General features: G+C 35.4%; 1 protein-coding gene across 2 annotated transcripts in view; it reads right to left on the reverse strand.

The window, feature by feature from the left end:
- FAAH2 (fatty acid amide hydrolase 2) overlaps positions 1 to 19,172 on the reverse strand; it is a 191,875-nt gene that overhangs the window by 58,599 nt on the left and 114,104 nt on the right. For both annotated transcript variants that reach the window (XM_045512845.2, XM_010949977.3), the window contains 2 exons: positions 13,402 to 13,537; positions 11,357 to 11,474 (listed from right to left, as the gene is read on the reverse strand). In XM_045512845.2, coding sequence (XP_045368801.1) covers positions 11,357 to 11,474; positions 13,402 to 13,537 — 254 coding nt within the window. The remainder of the gene's footprint in view (positions 1 to 11,356; positions 11,475 to 13,401; positions 13,538 to 19,172) is intronic.

Genomic DNA, 19,172 nt, shown 5'->3' on the forward strand with positions numbered 1-19,172 from the left:
TAGTCCTTAGTTTACTGAGAATTCCACTAGATTTTACATATGTATAATTTAAAATAATAACAAAGTATGAAAACTATTTTTTAAGATTCTTTTTTCTTTAGTTAAGAATAGACATTTGAAAGGGGGCCAAGATGGTGGAGTAGACGAAGCTAGCAGCTCACCCTCTGCCACAAACACACCAAAACTCACATCCACAAACCTACCCAGCCAAACAGAGTACCTGCTGAACTCTGGCAGAACATCACCCTCTTCGAAAGACAAAGATGCCATGAATCTGGTAGGAGAAAAGGAAAAAAGACAGAAGAAAAAGCAAAACAGTGTGGTACCAGTCCTGCAGAAAGGGACTGGCAAAGGAGGAAGAATGCTTGTTTGCTGAATCTACTCCTCCCCAACGGAGAGGTCAGCAGGGCGGAGGGGGAACCTCTGAGGCTCAGATCTGTACAGAGTACCCCTCAACCAATAGAACTAAGTTAAATAGGCATAAAAGATCACCAAAAGTCCCAGCCCAAGAGGCAAAGTGGCAGGTGGGGGACAGGATAGGCTACCCCAGTGCGGTGGAGGACTAGGGCAGCTCCACTGAGTCAACCCTGGGGGACTGCCGGGTACTGTGCTCCTTGTATAAGTGGGTACACAGGGAAAAATAACCAGAGACCTCCATAAAACAACACAGCTGATGTGCCCTGTAGGAAGTGTGCCATAGCCCAATCTCTGAAAATCCTCTGAAGGTTTTTGGGAGAAAAGAGGCAGGGCTCAGCCACGCCGTCATATCCTCCAGGACTTAGCACCCATGTGGAGGTGGAGTCAAAATTTGAAACTGCACTTAAAGGCTTAGCAGCCTCAAATGCCAGATAGAGATTTGTTTACAACCTGAGGCAGATCAGATCTTTCTGCCCTGGTACCTCAGAGAACAATGCAGGCCACCAAGACAAACAAGGAGCTGAGATTTGGCACAGATTAGGGGTGGGGCTGTTCAACCATCTTCCCTGAGCCCACCTATGAAGTGTGGACACGAGGTGGAGTGGGCAGCTTCACAGAGCTCGAGAGCGACCAGCGCCAGGAGACAGCGTGTAGCCACCCACCTTCCTGGCAGAAGCACATTTGACTGTGGCATCGGGAGGGGGTGAGACCCGCCCGCCCACCATGTAAAAGCACAGCAGCTGACCGCAGTGTTGGGAGGACACGCGATGTGCTTGCTGAAAGGCATTGGGAGCAGCACAGATGAGTGGCATCAATGGAGGTACTCTGGAAACAGCAAGCTGAGTTCGTGAAACAGGGTGAATACAAAAACAACACTGGATAAAATCATTAAGAGTGTGCAGTCTCCACAAGAACATATCACTCCCTTTTTCTTTAATCTGTTCTACTTTCTATTACCTTTTAAATTTTTATTTTTTAAACAATTATATATGTTTCCAGTTTTAATCCCTTCAAAATTTTTCTTATAAAATATTTTTATTATTATTATTTTTTAAAAACCACCTGAATTCATTTTCCTTTCTCTTGGTTTTGATCTCCTGTTAGTGACTAAACACAGGTTTCAAATATTATTTTTTGCTTTTTTTCATCTCTTTTAGATTTTAAAAGGTGTCCCAACCCAATTGCTATTCTTCTTCAACTTTCACTACTATTATTGATTATATACTGTTTCTGAACATTTTTCCCTCATTTCTTTTAGAATTCTCTCTTTCTATTTTATCTTTCTTATCTGTTCTATTTTCTATTACCTATTTGTTTTTTTAAATTTTTATACAATTGCATATGTCTCGAGTTTGAAACCCTATAAATATTTCTTTTAAAATAATTTTATTATTATTATTTTTAAAAATCACCTCATTTTATTTTCATTTCTCTTGATTTTGAACACCTGTTATTGATTACACACAGGTTTAAAAAATTGTTTTTTGCTCTTTACTCCTTTTGTTAAGGTTTTTAAAAGATGTCTCAACTCCATTGCTGTTCTGATTCAACTGATTCTTCTATTATTAATTATACACTGTTTTAAAACTTTTTCTCCTTTCTTTTAAAATTCTTTCTGTTTTTTAACAATTAGTCCTGCATAGGCATTAAACAGATAAATAAATAAACTCCTTAAGGACCACAATAAAAAACTGATACACCATAAGTCACACAGCCAGAGGGATATGAGCAAGATGAAGAAGCAGAGGAACCACTACCCATTAACAGAGCAAGAGAAATACCCTGAAATAGACATTGATGGCGTACTAGAACAATATTTCAAAAAAAGAGTGATCAAAGTACTGAAGGAACTAAAAGAGACAGTGTTTAGAGATGTAAAATGTGTCAAAAATGAAATTGAAGCTATAAAGAAAAGCCAAGTAGAATTGGTAAACTCATTGGCTGAGATGAGAACTGATCTGAAGGCTACACAAAGCAGACTAGATAATGCAGAAGAACAAATAAGTGACCTAGAAGACAGGACAACAGAAAGCACCCAAGCAGAGCAGCTGAGAGAAAAAGAAATAAAAACCAATGAAAACAATATAAGGGACCTGTGGGATAATATAAAGTGTGCCAATCTATGCATAATAGGAGTTCCAGAAGGGGAAAAAAGAACACAGAGGATTGAAAAGGTATTTGAAGAAATCATGACTGAAAACTTCCCAAATTTAAAGAAGGAATCAGATATTCAAGTACAGGAAGCTCAGAGGGTCACAACCAGGAAGAACCTAAACAAATCCACACTGATACATATCATGATGAAGATGGCCAGAGTCAATGATAAAGAAATGATCCTAAAGGCAGCAAGAGAAAAGAAAAGAGTGAGTTACAGGGGAACCGCCATAAAGCCATCATCAAATTCATCTACACAAATACTAAAGGCAAGAAGGGAGTGGCAACATATATTCAAACTAATTAATGAAAAAAAGATGCAGCCTAGGATACTTTATACTGCAAGGCTATCCTTTAGAATAGAAGGAGAAATAAAGAACATCACAGGCAGGCCAAAACAAGAAGAGTTTAGCAACACTAAACCAATGCTAAAAGAAATTGAAAGGTCTACTCTAAATAGAAAAGAAGCAGGTTACTACAGAAATGAGAAACTTATTAATGGTAAGGCAATAACTACTATGAATTACAAATAGAATAAACACAAAATAGTAAAAGAAGACATCTAAATCATTAAGAGTGGGAGAGGGAAGCAAGAAAGTATAGGTTTTTTTCTCTCTTTTTAATTTTTTTCTCGGTAGGATGGGCTTGAACTTATATTACTATCTGCTGAATACAAAACATTATAATAATGGGTTAATAGACTTACAAAAAAGGGTAAACACAAGCCAAAAACTTCAGTCAGTCACAAAATATAAATAAAATCCAAGATAATACAAAGAAAGATTATCAAACCACAAAAGGGAGAAGAAAGGAAAAAAGAGGAAGTACCAAATTAACTGCAAAAATAAGTTCAAAATGGCAATAAACGCACATATATCATCAATTATTGTAAATGTTAATGGACTAAATGCTCCAGTCAAAAGACATAGAGTAGAAGACTGCATAATAAAGCAAGAATCTTCAATATGTTACATACAAGAAACCCACTTTAGGGAGAAGGACACATATAGATTGAGAGTGAAAGGGTGGGAAAGGAAATTCCATGCAAATGGAAAAGGCAAAAGAGCAGGTGTAGCAGTACTGATTTCACACAAAATAGACTTTAAAACAAAGGCCATAAAGAAAGATAAAGGAGGGCATTTTATAATGATTAAAGGAGTAATAGAAGATGAGGATATTAAAATTGTTAATATATATGCACTCAATACAGGAGCACCTAAGTACATAAAATAATAACTAACTGAAATGAAGGAGGATATTGATGGGAATACAATAATTTTCGGAGATTTTAACACTGTAATGACATCACTAGAGAGAACTTCCAGACAGAAAATAAATGAGGCAACAGAGAAATTAAATAATAAAATAGAAAAATTAGATTTGGTGGATATTTTCAGAGAATTACACCCCCCCAAAAAGAGGATATACATTTTTTCAAGTGCACACGGAACATTTTCTCTGATTGAACATGAACTTTGGCACAAGAAAAGCCTCAAAAATTTGAAGAAAATAGAAACTATCTCAAGCATCTTTACTCACCTCAATGCCATGAACCTAGAAATCAACTACAGAGAAACAAAGGAGCATAGAAGGAAAGCATGGATATTAAATAATATGTCATGAAAAATAAATGGGTCAATGATGAAATCAAAGAAGAAAGAAAAAAATACATTGAGACAAATTAAAATCAAAACAAGACCAGACAAAATTTATGGGACGCAGCAAAGTTCAGAGGGAAGTTAATAGAGATACATGACTTCATCAAAAAAAAAAAAAAAAAAAAAAAGGAACAATCTCAAATAAGCAATCTAATCCATCTGAGAAAAGAATTAAAAAAGAAGAGAAAAAAACCCCAAAAGTCAGCAGAAGGAAGGAAATAATAAACATCAGGGAGAAAATAAATAAAATACAGATTGAAAAAAAAACAGAAAAAAAATCAATCAAACAAAAGCTGGGTTTTGAAAAAGTAAATAAAATCAACAAACTTATGCCCAATCTCACAAAGAAGAAAATAGAACACAAATAAGTAAAATAAGAAAGGAAAATGGAGAAATTACAACAAATAACATAGAAATACAGAATATCATACGAGAATATTACGAAAAACTTTATGGGACCAAAATGGATAACCTAGAGGAGATGGACAATTTTCTGGACACATACAGTCCACCAAGACTGAATAAAGAAGAAACTGACCACTTGATCAAACCTATCACTAGAAATGAAATCAAAATAGCAATAAAAAGCCTCCCTACAAATAAAACTCCAGGATCAGACTGCTTCACTGGGGAATTCTACCAAACATACAACGAAGAACTCATACCGATCCTTCTCGAAATCTTCCAAAAGATTGAAAAAGAGGGAATACTCCCAAGCTCATTCTATGAAGCCACCATCACCCTGATACCAAAACCAGGCAGACACTACCAAAAAAGTGAACTACAGACCAATAACACTGATGAGCATAGATGCAAAAATCCTTACCAAAACATTAGCAGATAGAATTCAACAGCACATAGAAAACTGATACATCATGATAAAGTGGGATTCATCCCAGGGACACAAGGGTCTTTCAACACATGCAAACCAATCAATATAATATATCACATCAATGAGAGAAAAGACAAAAACCACATGATCATCTCAATAGATGCAGGAAAAGAATTTGAAAAATTTGACACGCATTTATGATAAAAACACTCACAAAAGTGATATAGAGGGAACATATCTCAACATAGTAAAAGCTATATATAACACACCAACTGCCAGCATAGTACTCAATGATGAATAACTTTAAGCTTCCCACTAAAATCTGGGAAAAGACAAGGCTGCTCACTATCACCACTCCTATTTAACATAGTCTTGATAGTCCTAGCCACAGCATTCAGGCAAGAGAGAGAAATAAAAGGGATCCAGATAAGAAAAGAAGAGGCAAAAACGTCACTAGGAGCAGATGACTTGATACTATATAGAGAAAACCCTAAAAGGTACACACAAAAACTATTAGAACTAAACAAACTACTAAGCAAGGTAGTAGGTTACAAGGTTAACGTTTACAAATCAGTTGCATTTCTTTACACTAATGATGAATCAACAGGAAAAGAAAGTAAAGAAACAATCCCCTATAAAATAGCACCCAAGGTAATAAAATACCTAGGAGTTAATCTAACCAAGAAGATGAAAATCTTTTACACGGTAAACTATAAACCATTGATGAAGAAAATTAAAGAAGACTTAAATAATGGAACGATATCCCATGCTCCTGGATTGAAACAACCAATATTGTTAAAATCGTCACACTGCCTTAGGTAGTCTACAGATTTAATGCAATCCCTATCAAATTACCCAGGACATATTTCACAGAACTAGAACAAATCATAATACAGTTTATATGGAACCACCAAAGACTTAGAATTACCAAAGCATTTCTGAAGAAAAAGAAAGAGGCTGAATTAATAACTCTCCCAGACTTCAGACAATACTATAGAGCTACAGTCATCAAGACAGCATGGTATAGGTACAAAAATTGATATACGGACCAACAGAACAGAACAGGGAGCCCAGAAATGAACCCACAAAATTTTGGTCAACTAATCTTCAACAAAGGAGGCAAGAATATACAGTGGAATAAAGACAGTCTCTTCAGCAAATGGTGTTGGGAAAACTGGACAGCAGCATGTAAATCAGTGAAGTTAGAACACTCTCTTACACCATACACAAAAATCAACTCAAAATGAATCAATGACTTAAACATAAGACAATATAAAATAAACCTCCTGGAAGAAAATATAGGCAAAACATTATCTGACATACATCTTAAAAATGCTCTCCTGGGGCTGTCTACCCAAGCAATAGAAATAAAAGGAAGAACAAACAAATGGGATGTGATGAAACTTACAAACTTCTGCATAGCAAAGAAAAACATAAGCAAAACAAAAAGACAACCTACAGAATGGGAGAAAATTTTTGCAAGTGAAACCAACAAAGGCTTGATCTCCAGAATATATAAGCAGCTCATATGACATAATAAGAAAATAACAAACAATTCAATCCAAAAATGGTCCAAAGACCTAAACAAGCAATTCTCCAAGGAAGAAATACAAATGATCAATAAGCACATGAAAAACTGCTCAATATCACTAATTATCAGAGAAATGCCAATCAAAACTACAATGCGGTATCACCTCACACCATTCAGAATGGCCATCATTCAAAATTCCACAAATGACAAATGCTGGAGAGGCTGTGGAGAAAGGGGAACCCTCCTACACTGTTGGTGGGAATGCAGTTTGGTACAGCCACTGTGGAAAACAGTATGGAGATTCCTCAAAAGACTAGGAATAGACTTACCATATGACCCAGGAATCCTGCTCCTGGGCATCTATCCAGAAAGAACCCTACTTCAAAATGACACTTGCACCCCAGTGTTCATAGCAGCACTATTTACAATAGCCAAGACATGGGGACAGCCTAAATGTCCATCAACAGGTGACTGGATAAAGAAGAAGTGGTATATTTATACAAGGGAATACTACTCAGCCATAAAAACCGACAACATAATGCCATTTGCAGCAACATGTTTGCTCCTGGAGAATGTCATTCTAAGTGAAGTAAGCCAGAAAGAGAATGAAACATACCATATGATATCGCTCATTTGTGGAATCTAAAAAAAAAACCAAAGCATAAAAACAAAACAGAAATAGACTAACAGACATAGAATACAAACTTGTGTTTGCCAAGGGGGCAGGGGGTGGGAAGAGATAGAATGGGATTTCAAAATTGTAGAATAGATAAACAAGATTATACTGTATAGCACAGGGAAATATATACAAGATCTTATGGTAGCTCACAGAGAAACAAATGTGACAATGAATGTATGTATGTTCATGTATAACTGAAAAATTGTCCTCTACACTGGAACTTGACACGACATTGTTAAATGATTGTAACTCAATAAAAATTTTTAAAAAACAAAAACAAAAAGGAATAGAGTTCTGGAGGTGGACTGTGTTGATGGTTGCCCCTTGATGTGAATGTATCAAAAGCCATTAAACTGTATGCTTAAACTTGGAAAAAAAAAAATAAGTACCATGATGTATCACCTCACACCAACCAGAATGGTCATCATTCAAAATCCACAAATAACAAATACTGGAGATGCTATGGAGAAACGGGAACCCTCCTACACTGTTGGTGGGAATGCAGTTTGGTAGAGCCACTGTGGAAAACAGTATGGAGATTCCTCAAAAGACTAAGAATAGGCTTACCATATGACCCAGGAATCCTGCTCCTGGGCATATATCCAGAAGGAATCCTATTTAAAACATACACCTGCACCCCAATGTTCATAGCAGCACTATTTACAATGGCCAAGACATGGAAACAGCCTAAATGTCCATCAATAGATGACTGGATAAAGAAGATGTGCTATATTTATACAATAGAATACTATTCAGCCATTAAAAAATGACAACATAATGCCATTTGCAGCAAGATGGGTGTTCATGGAGAATGTCATTCTAAGTGAAGCAAGCCAGAAAGAGAAAGAAAAATAAATATGAGATCACTCTTATGTGGTATTTAAAAAGTAAATACATAAATACAAAACAGTAACAGACTCATAGACATAGAATACAAACTTGTTGCTTCCAAGGAGGCGGGGGTTAGGAAGGAACAGACTGGGATTTCAAAATTTGTAGATACTGACAGGCATATGTAGAATAGATAAGGAAGATTATACTGTATAGCACAGGGAAATATATACAAGATCTTGTATTAGCTCATAGTGGAAAATATGTGATAACGAACATATGTATGTTCATATATAACTGAAAAATTGCACCCTTCATGGAATTTGACACAACATTGTAAAATGACTATAACTCAATGAATAATGTTAAAAAAATAGACATATGAACTTTATGAAATATCTTTTGGGCAAATATAGAGATTATAATTTTTTCTTTTTTATCCAAATGATAATGTAAATTACTATACTATAACGCTTTTTCTTCAGTCTGCTCATCTTTACTAGAGCTTGTTCTAAATTTTGCAGTATGATATGAAACTACTGGAAGTCTTTACATTTTATTCAGTCTATCTCCTATATAGCATATGACTATTTTCAATTGTTATTTCAAACAGTTCCTCGGTGAATCTGCCTGCTACCTAATGCTGACCGGTCACAAAGTCTATATGTTTTTCACTTCTGGCACTCCAGGGAGAGTCTCAGTTTGTCAAAATGTGACTCTTGATTAGTATCAACAGTGGAAAATAACTTAGGGCATTTTGGTAATTCGTACAGTACCTATGAAACACTGTTTCCATATGGAAAAAGGAAGGATTTTTGAATACTAAATATGCTAGAAACTTTAGTAAATAACATAAAGAAGTTATACAGTAAGTTATTAAATTTTTGCTTAATTTACTGAACTTTTAGGGTGGTATCATTATGCTGTGTGAGAATGGGGCTGAGTCAGGATTCAATGTGACTAATTTACTTCCATGGATCCACTTGTTGTCCTACTTTCTCCTGCTCCTGGCTTCATGGTTTTACAATTGTCTCCTTCACCCCATACTCCCTCCAAAATTAACCAGTTTTCTTTTCCATTGGCATTATGTGACTATTTGTCTTATCAATTGAAGCAATCACTATATATTATCTTAATTTTTCTATGGTTTGTTTTCCTTTATTACCTGTAATGTTGAACATTTTCATGACTTCACTATTCATTTATATTTATCTTCTTTTATAATTTACCTTTCTCCTTTTCCTATGGCTCTTGTGATATTCTTCTTGTCATAGGTTATAGCCTAAATAAGGTTAATAATCCTTTATCATTTTTATTGACCATATTTCCTGTAATTGCTTCTTTTACAATGTTATTAATGTAAATTTGTGAAGCTATTTTAATATATATAAAATGTTAATACATTACAAATTTGTTTCTCAGTTTACAACTTATCATGCAGATCTTATTTGTCTCTTTACCCAAAGAAACAGTCCAAAAAAAAGAAAAAAAAGAAAGAAATGGAAAAATCGACTGGGTTTTTATTTGAATTACATTTTACCTACAGATTTAACAATAATCTATACATTTATAACATGGTCTTCAAATCCCATAACACAATGATGTCTTCAGATATTAAATCCAGCTTTTATAATACTCAAGTTTGTAGCTGTCTCCTTGTAAGTATCATGTGTACATTTCATCTAATTCATAGGTATTGTAAAAGCCTTTTCTACTAGTTGTTTCTGGTATATTGAGATGATTCTAATTTAAGGATTATATTACTTTCATTAAGTCACTTTGTTAATTCTTACTGTAATGGTTTTTACATGAATTCTCTTGAGGACTGAGATGTACAATTATATTTTTTGGAAATAATAATTTGTGTTTTTTTTAAATAGTCATATACTGACTTATTGTAGTTTTTTGAAAAGATATTTTCAAAATTTGACAGAACTCTATATTATTCTTCTTTTTAAAATGCTTTGTTTTTTAAAAAAGATAAATTTATTTCATTTTTCATCTGATTGTAAAAGTATTTAAAATAAAAAGCAGAATTATTTTATGCATAATGTGATCTCAATCATAAAATTTACATCTACACATATGCATAAATGAATAACTGGGCAGAAACATGCCAAATATGTTTGTTTTTATTTTTTATTTATGCATTTATTTTGCAATATCATATTTTTTAAATTTAAGTATAGTTGATGTACAATATTACATGTTACAGGTTTAAATATAGTAATTCAAAAGTTTTAAAGGTTTTGCTCCATTTATAGCTATTTTAAAATATTGGCTATATTCTTCATGTTGTACCATACATCCTTGTAGCGTATTTTATACCTGATAGTTTGTACTTCTTAATCCTCCACCTCCATCTTACCCCACACCCACTGGTAAACACTAATTCCTTCTCTACACCTGTGAGTATGTTTCTTTTCTGTGATAGTCACTGGTTTGTTATATTGATTTTAGATTCCATATGTAAGTGATATCTTACAGTGTTTGTCTTTTTCTGTCTGACTTATTTCACTTAGCATAATGCCCTCCAAGTCCATCAATGCTGTACACCAGAAAGTAATACAACATTATAAATCCAATATACTTCAATTAAAAAGTAAACAAACAAGAAAACAACCCATTTAAAACATAGGTGGAAGAACTGAACAGATATTTTTCCAGAGGAGGAAATGCAGATGGCCAACAGGAACCTGAAAAGCTGCTCAACATCATTAATATCAGGGAAATGCAAATCAAAATCACAATGAGATATCATCTCACACCTGTAAGAATGGCCTTCATCAAAAAGAACACAAATAACAAATGTTGCCAAGGATGTGGAGGAAAGGGAGCCATTGTACACTGTTGGTAAAAATGCAAACTAGTGCTGCCACTATGGAAAACAATATTAAGGTTTCTCAAAAATACAAAAATAGATCCACCACATGGCCCAATAACTCCACTCCTGGGCATATATTTGAGAAAAAGAGACATTAACTTATGCCAATATATTAATAGCAGTTACCTCTGAGCAAAATCTTTCTTTGCTTCATCATATTTTATTTTCAAAAATATTCCTTTTTATTACTAAAAATAGTTAAAATATCTAAAATGACTATGAAAATTTATACCAAAAATTAGTACAATTACTCTCATAACCTAAATTATATATGTTGACATAATATCTGGCAGACAATGAAGTAAAAGTGTTAGAATGGCATCTCTTTGACTAAATATTAATTCCATTAAGAGATTATATTCATAATTACCTTCTTCTGAGCCAGAATGAGATCTTGGTCCACTTTTGACATTAAATATGATCCTCCATCATGTTCCATCCAGTAAAACTTCAAATCCTTTAAATTTACCTTATCATTGAGTTTTAACCTGTGGAGGGTTAAAAAGAAAATGATATCAACAAATTAATTACATATGGTTACTAGTTCAAGCCTAACAACTGAGCTTCAGCTTTAATGTAGTTTTGTTTTTCCCATAGAACTGTGCCAGAAACAGTGTTAAACCTTTAGAATTCAGATTTGCACTTAAGAATGTTACTCTGGTAACAAGAGAGAAAACAGTATGAAATAGAATGAAAAATCAGAAGACTGCAGTAGTAGTCTAGGTGAGAAAGTATCATAGCCTAAACTAGAATTGTAACCATAGGGACAGAGATAAATATAATTGTGTAAGAAGTAACTAGGAGGTAGTCTTCATTGGACTTGGTGATTGCTCAGATATAAAGAGTAATAGAAATAGGAAATTGGGCTTTAGTCACTGGATTAATTATGATTGGGTCAATGAAATTAGGGAAAAATAAGATGGAAAATCAGGTTTCTGAGGCTTGGAAGAAGAATGAAATCAATTTTAGATATATTGAGTTTCAAGTCACTGAGATACCCAGGACGCCAGTGAATGTACAGTCCTGAGGCTTAGGTGAGGAGAATGAGCCACAGATTCAGATTTGTGTATCCTCTATGTATGGGAGGTAATTTAAATAGCATGTGTAAATGGAGTAAACCTGGGATGATGGTAGAGACAGAAGAGGAAAGTGAGACAATAGAGTAACAATATTTGAGGGATAAGCAGGAAGAGAGCCACAAAGGAGAATAAAAAGGGAAAGCCACAGATACAGGAGTTACATCTGAAGAGTGTAAGTCACAAAAGCCAGGGGTATATATTGTTTCAAGGAGGGCATAGTCAACAGTGTCACTGCTTATAAAGAGTTCATATAAGTATTGAAAAGTAGTCATTAATTTTTGCAAAAATGGAAAAAATAGAGATGTTGGCAAGAAAAATTTCAGTAGTGAAAACCGGTATGTAGTGGGTTGAGAAATGAGAGGGTAGTGTGAGAATCTAGGCTTATAAGTATAAATAATTTATATTTGGTAATGAAGATAGAAAAGGGTAGAGTAGAAGCTGAAGGAGAATGTGTATTTGAGAAAAAATTATATATTTTTAAAATGAGAGACACTCAGACATGTTAATGATAACAAAGGGGGCATTATATATTTGTATATAGTGTGTGGGTACCTATGTATATACATATATAGATGAGAGAAAATTTTGTATAGTGTGCATGTGTGCACTTGTATATGTTTAAAGTCATAGGAAAATAAAATAAGTAATAGAAATTAGATCTGAGAGAACACAACAGCACATGAGATCCAGAGTGTAGGCATGGGTCAAAGAACTTAAATACTAAAGCAAAAAGAGAAAAGGTGTTTACTTCACTCTAAGAGGATAAAAAGAGGCTGGGGACTTAGAAAAATTTGATGGTAAGAAACTGAAGTTCCACACAGATTGCATTTTCTTGATGAGGTAGAACATGGGATCATTTACTGAGCATAAAAGGGAGATGAGGTGATCACAGGTTTCCTGGAAGTGGGGGCACTTTGATATCATTTCTATGGATAATGTGATAAAGAGCTATCTAGAGAAATAGAGACACTCAGGCAGTATCAATGGCTGAAATAAGATTAGAAAATAAGTTTGTGGTGACAGATGTCAGAAGAACCAAAAAGGCTCAATATAAAGTGAACTAAGTTTTTATACTCAAATTGACAAATGAATAACAACAAAAAATCCACAGTTTTAATCTTACAGTAAGGCCTCTCTTTGTGTAATATTTTTACACAGTGAAATATTTCTACAAACTAATTTGTGAAGCATCATATCCACATATGCAAAACTTCTCTTATAAAAACTCATAATTATTTGCTTGAAGACTGGAATTTTATCTCTATGTCTAATAATAAAATGAGAAATGAAAGTCTGGAAAGGAGAGAAAGGAAATAAAGGAAAAACACAAGCATACTTTTTGATCCCAGGTCCTGCCATGACCCTCAGCATGGGAGCCAAGTCTTCAGCATAGCGACACATTGGGCCAGTGCACTGAAATTGTTCCTGGGCTCCCATGGCCATGGGAAACTGACCCTTGTTGGGGACCACACCTGTAATGTTAGACAAACAGGTTATCTGTACACAATAATACATAATCTCTGGATGTTGTTTTTCACCATGATATTTAATCTATTTTAATCCTGGAGGCTAGATGTTCCACTACAATATTGAATAAAAGTGGCAAAAGCAGACATCATTTTCTTGTTCCTTAACATAGGAGAAATGTTTTCAGAGATTTCATCAGTAAGTATGACGCTAGATGTGGGTGTTTCATACGTGTCTTCTATTTTAATATAAAAAATTGTGTTTACTATGTGTCAGATACTCTTCTAGGAGCTTTACAAACATTGACTCATATAATTTTCATAACTTTATGAAGTAGGTAGTATTAGTTATACCTTTTTTTATGAGACAAAAGGGGCAGAGAGACATTAAATATCTTGCCTAAAATCACATAGATACAAAGTTGCAGACTAGCTCCCCAGAATATGCTCTTAATTACTAAAACCAGTTACTCTTATAAATTTTTTGGATTCAGGATCCTTTTATGCTCTACAGAATTATAAGAAATTCCAAACAACTTAAGTTTATGCAAATTAAATATATCAATTATTGATATATTAGAAATTGAAACTAACATATTAAAATATTCATATATAAATTTGTTTTAAAAACAGTAATTCCATATGTTGATATAATATTTTTAAAATTATGTAATTAAAAATAACCATATTTGATTTAAAAAGCTATATTTTCTAAAACAGAAATGTATTACATTTAGTGAAGAAGTCATTCTACATTTTTGCAAATCTATTTAGTGTTTAGTTTAAGATAAATATAATATATGTGCGATAAAAAGAATGGAATCCTGTCATTTAAGAAAACGATGGAAGGAGGCCAAGATGGTGGAGTAGAAGGATGCTCGTGGCTCACCCTTTCCCACAAATACACCAAGACTCATATCCACAGACCCACTCAGCCAACCAGAGCACCTGCGGAACTCTGACAGAACATCATCCTCTTCAAAAGACAGAGACACCAAAAATCTGGCAGGAGAAAAGGAAAAAAAAAGAAGAAAAGGCAAAACAGTGCTGCATGGGTCCCGTGGGGAGAGAGTGGCAAAGGAGGACTAGCGCTCATTCACTAGGTCTCCCCCCTCCAACTGAGAGGCCAGTGGGATGGGGGGAGCCTCCGAGGCTCGAATCTGTACAGAGCAGCCCTTGACTGACAGAACTAAGTTAAATGGGCACAGAGGGTCCCCCAACATCCAGCCCGAGATGCGGGCTGGCAGCTGGGGGCTGGGCCAGGCTGCCCGAGCCAGGCGGACGACAGGGGTGGCTGCACTGAGGCAGCCCCAGGGGACTGCAGGGGGCTGCATGACGTGGTTGTGGATGCACAGGGCAGAACAACCTGGGCCCTCAATAAAACAGTATGGCTGTTGAGCCCTGGGGGGAAGGGAGCATAACGCCATCTCTGAAAACTCGCATAAAGTTTTCAGGTCAAGAGAGGCGGGACTCAGGCACAGCTGACATATCCTCCAGCGCTTAGCACCCAGGTGGGGGTGGGGGTGGGGGTGAAACCTGAGTCCACACCTAAGGGCTTAGCAGCCTCAAAGGCCAGACAGAGACTTGTCTACAGCCCAAGGAAGATAGGATCCTTCTGTCCTGGACCCTCAGAGAACTTGCCATGCCAAGACAAACAAGGAGATGGGTTTTGGCCCAGAGCTGGGGTGAGGCTGTTCCACGGTCTTCCAGGAGCCCCCCTACGGAGAGCCGACCCGAGGCAGAGCACACAGTGGCACAGAGCTGTAGAGTGACAGGTGCTGGGAGAGGGTAGGCAGCCCCTCACCTTTCCAGCAGGAACGCACCTGACTGCGGTGCTGCGAGGGGGCACGACCTGCCCTCCTATCTGGCCAGTCTGCAACATCTGACTGCGGCATCGGAAGGGGCAGTGACCCACCCACCCACAGCAAAGGAGAGATGCACATGACCCACTGTTGGGAGGAGGATCAATCTGCTTGCCGACAGGTACTGAGAGCAGCACAGAAGAGGGCATCAACTGAGGGCCTCTGGAAACAGCAAGCTGAGCTTCCAAAACAGGATGAAGACAGAAAGACTTCACATTAAAAGCACACAGACTCCAGGAGAACACTGACACCACCTTTCTTTTTTCAATCTATTTTCACCTGTTCTATTTTCTATTACCCTCTTAATTTTTACTTCCTAATGCATTTTTATTTCTCCTGGGTTTTGATGTCCTGTTATTGATTAGACACAGGTTTCAAATACATTTTTTCATCTTTTCCCCTTTTTCAAAAAGGTTTTAAAAGGACGTCTCAACCCGATTCATATTCTACTTCAACTTGCTCTTCTATTATTCATTATACACTGTTTTCAAAGTTTTTTTCCCCTTCTTTCAAAATTCTTTCTCTATCTCTCTTATTTTTTTCATAAGCATTATTCCTACATAGGCATTAGATAGATAAACTCCTTAAGGACCAAAATAGATAATTGATACTCCATAAACAACAGTGCCAGAGAGGCATGAGCAAGATGAAGGAGCAGAGAAACCACTCCCAATTAAAAGAACAAGAGAAATCCCCTGAAAGAAAGATCAATAAGATAGATATCAATAGCCTACTAGATCAAGATTTCAAACAAGGAGTGAGCAAAGTGCTGAAGGAATTAATAGAGATAGTATTTAGAGATACAAAACATATCAAAAATGAAACTGAAGATATAAAGAAGAGCCAAGTAGAATGGGTAAACTCATTGACTGAGATGATGAATGATCTAATAGCTGTGCAAAGCCGACTAGATAATGCAGAGGAATGAATTAGTGACCTAGAAGACAGGACAATAGAAAGCACCCAATCAGAAAAGCTACAAGAGAAACAAAAAAAATTATGAAAATAGCATAAGGGATTTATGGGATAATATAAAGCATCCCAAACTTCACATAATAGGGGTCCCAGAAGGGGAAGAAAGATTAAAGGGAATTGAAAAGGTTTTTGAAGAAATCATGACTGAAAACATCCCAAACTTAAAGAAGGAATCAGATATCCAAGTACAGGAAGCTCAGAGGGTCCCAAACAGGAAGAATCCAAATAGAACCAAACCAAGACATATCATAATCGAGATGGCAAGAGTCAAGGATAAAGAAATGACCCTAAAGGCAGCAAGAGAAGAGCAAAGAGTGAGTTACAAGGGAACCCCAATAAGGCTCTCAGATGATATCTCTATACAAACACTACAGGCCAGAAGGGAGTGGCAAGAAATATTCAAAGTCTTGAATGAAAAAAAAGATGCAGCCTAGGATACTTTATCCAGCAGGCTGTCATTTAGGATAGAAGGAGAGATAAAGAATTTAACAGACAAGAAAAATCTACAGGAGTTTAGCAACACTAAACCCATGCTAAAAGAAATATTGAAAGGGCTATTCTAAATAGAAAAGCAGCAGAATGCTACATAAATGAGAAACTCACAACTGGAAAGGTGATAACTCATCAATTACAAACTAAATAAACATGAAATTATAAAAGAAGAAATACAAATCATTGAGAGTAGAATAGGAAGGTAGGGAAATATAGTATATATATATTTTCCTTTCTTTTTTGAATTTTTTTATCAGTAGGATGGGTTTGAGATCATGTTACTATCAGTTTACTACAAATAGTTATAGTAATGGGCTAATAGATTTAAGAAAAAGGGTAACCACAAGCAAAAACTTACAATGGAGTCACAAAAATTAAATAAAATCCATCATAATACAAAGGAAAATTACCAAACCACAAAAGGAAGAAGAAAGGAACAAAGAGGATATACCAATTCAACTGCAAAGATAAGTTCAAAATGTCAATAAACACACATCTATCATTAATTACTCTAAATGTTAATGGACTAAATGCTCCAATCAAAAGACATAGAGTGGCAGACTGGATAATAAAGCAAGAACCTTCAATATGCTGCATACAAGAGACCCACTTTAGGGAGAAGGACACATACAGATTGAGAGTGAAAGGATGGAGAAGGATATTCCATGCAAATAGAAAAGCCAAAAAAGCAGGTGTCGCAGTACTGATTTCAGACAAAATAGACTTTAAAACAAAGGCCATAAGGAAAGATAAAGAAGGACATTTTATAATGATTAAATGAGAGATACAAGATGAGGACATTACACTCGTTAATATATATGCACCCAATATATGAGCAACTATGTACATAGAACAATTACTAACAGAGATAAAGGGGGATATTGATGGGGATAAAACCATAGTTGGAGATTTTAACACTGCATTAACATCACTAGACAGATCTTCCAGACAGAAAATAAACAAGGCAACAGAGAAATTAAATACTACAATAGAAAAATAGATTTGCTGGATATTTTCAGAGCATTACACCCCCCAAAATTAATATATACATTCTTTTCAAGTAAACATGGAACATTTTCCAGGATGGATCATGTACTTGGGCACAAAAGAAACCTCAACAATTTTAAGAAGACAGAAATTATCTCAAGCATCTTTAATGACCATAATGCCATGAAACTAGCAATCAACAAAAGAGAAACAAAGCAGCAAAAAAGGAAAGCATGGAGATTAAACAATATGTTATTGATAAAACAAAGGGTCAATGAGGAAATCAAAGCTGAAATTAAAAAATAACTTGAGACAAATGAGAATTAAAGCACAACCACTCAAAATCTATGGGACACAGCAAAGGCAGTGCTAATAGGGAAGCTTATAGTGATACACGCCTTACTCAAAAAAGAAAAACAGTCTCAAATAAACAATTTAACCCACCAGATGAATTAATTAGAAAAAGAAGAACAAAAAGCCCCAAAAGGCAGCAGAAGGAAGGAAATTATAAAGATCAGGGAGGAAATAAACACAATAGAGATTATCAAGACCACAGAAAAAATCGACCAATCCAAAAGCTGGTCTTTTGAAAAAGTAAATAATATCGACGAACCTCTGGGAAATTTCACAAAGAAGAAAAAAGAGAGAGCACAAATTAGCAAAATAAGAAAATAAAATGAAGAAATTACAGAAAATAAAATAGAAATACTGAATATCATATGAGAATATTATGAAAAACTATATGGAACCAAACTGGATGACCTAGAGGAGATGGACAAGTTTCTGGAAACACATTGTCCACCAAGAATGAATCAAGAAGAAATTAAACAATTCAACAATCTGATCAGTAGAAAGGAAATAGAAATAGCAATTAAAAACCTCCCTACAAATAAAACTCCAGGACTGGAAGGTTTCACCAGGGAACTCTAATGAACATACACAGAAAAACTCATACCAGTCTTTCTCAAAATCTTCCAGAGGATTGAAAAGGAGGGAATATTATTGAGACAAATGAAGCCTAAAACTCATTCTATGAAGCCACCATCACCCTGTTACCAAAACCAGGCAAAGACACTGCAGAAAAAGAGAATTATAGGCCAATATCACTGACGAACATAGACGCAAAAATCCTCACCAAAATTTTAGCAAATAGAATCCAACAACAAATAAAAAAGATTATAGATCATAACCAAGTGGGATTCATCCCAGGGACACAAGGGTGGTTGAACGTAAGCAAATCAATCAATGTAATACATCACATCAACAAGAGAAAGGACAAAAAACACATGAACATCTCAGTCGATGCAGAAAAAGCATTTGATAAA

The sequence above is a fragment of the Camelus bactrianus genome, chromosome X, assembly GCF_048773025.1.
Source record: "Camelus bactrianus isolate YW-2024 breed Bactrian camel chromosome X, ASM4877302v1, whole genome shotgun sequence".
Classification (NCBI taxonomy): domain Eukaryota; kingdom Metazoa; phylum Chordata; class Mammalia; order Artiodactyla; family Camelidae; genus Camelus; species Camelus bactrianus.